Source organism: Naegleria gruberi (genome assembly GCF_000004985.1).
Source record: "Naegleria gruberi genomic scaffold NAEGRscaffold_54, whole genome shotgun sequence".
Lineage (NCBI taxonomy): Eukaryota > Heterolobosea > Eutetramitea > Acrasida > Naegleriidae > Naegleria > Naegleria gruberi.
The window spans coordinates 5,308-6,300 of record NW_003163273.1 but is presented as its reverse complement, the minus strand read 5'-3'; the positions used below and the strand labels follow the sequence as shown (position 1 = coordinate 6,300).

Sequence of the window (993 nt, the reverse complement as noted above, 5' to 3'; positions counted from 1 at the left end):
TCACATGTGTTATTAGAAATACATTTTCCATTTCCATTACATTGAGAAAGAGCATCACAACTGGTAGCAGAACATTGTGAATTTCCTCTCCATCCTGATTGACATTCGCATGTACTATTAGAAATACATTGACCATTTCCATTACAATTATTAAGGTCATTACATTCAAATTGTGAACAATCAAATGTAGAATTCCATCCTGATTGACATTCACATGTATTATTGGAAATACATTTTCCATTTCCATTACAATTTCCAATACTTTCACATGAAAATATTGAACAATTTAAACTTCCATTCCAACCCTCTTGACAATTACAATGATTTGAACTTTGACAATTTCCATGACCTGAACAAACTCTCACATCATCAAAATCCAAATCATAACATACAGGATATACACAATTACCATTCACTAATGTTCCCTTAGTACAATATGGCACTAATTTACGAACACGAGAATTCCCAAAATCACAAACATAAATTGTACCATTCAATTGGTCAACCACAATTCCATAAGGACTAGATAGTTTAGCAGCAATGGCCAATCCACCATCTCCACTATATCCACCTGTTACACTTCCAGCAATGGTTGTAATAATTCCAATTGTAGACGAAACCTTTCTAATAACATTATTATTAGTATCAGTAATGAACAATTCACCATTCATTCCAAGAGCAACACCATATGGAATTCTAAATGAAGCAGCAATAGCTAATCCACCATCACCACTATATGCAATTTGATTATTACCAGCAATTGTTGTAATTAGATTATTTGTATTAATCCTTCTCACTGAAGAAACAACAGTTGTTGCAAAATAGACATCTCCATTCAATGAACTTTGTGCCATATAACCTGGAATGGCAACTGAAGTACTTGTTGCTAATACTCCATCTTGTCCTAAATTAGCAATTCCATTTCCAGCAAATGTTGAAATTGTACCATTTGGGAAAATAGTTCTAATTCTATAATTGGATGAATCTGAAATG

At 32.8% G+C, this 993-nt stretch overlaps 1 protein-coding gene across 1 annotated transcript in view; it reads right to left on the bottom strand.

Moving 5' to 3' along the window:
* NAEGRDRAFT_72514 (uncharacterized protein) overlaps nucleotides 1-854 on the bottom strand; it is a gene marked incomplete at both ends in the record, with an annotated part of 2,331 nt that extends 1,477 nt beyond the window's left edge. Inside the window, one exon of the mRNA XM_002672253.1 lies at nucleotides 5-854. Coding sequence (XP_002672299.1) covers nucleotides 5-854 — 850 coding nt within the window. The remainder of the gene's footprint in view (nucleotides 1-4) is intronic.
* Nucleotides 855-993: the final 139 nt, after the last annotated feature.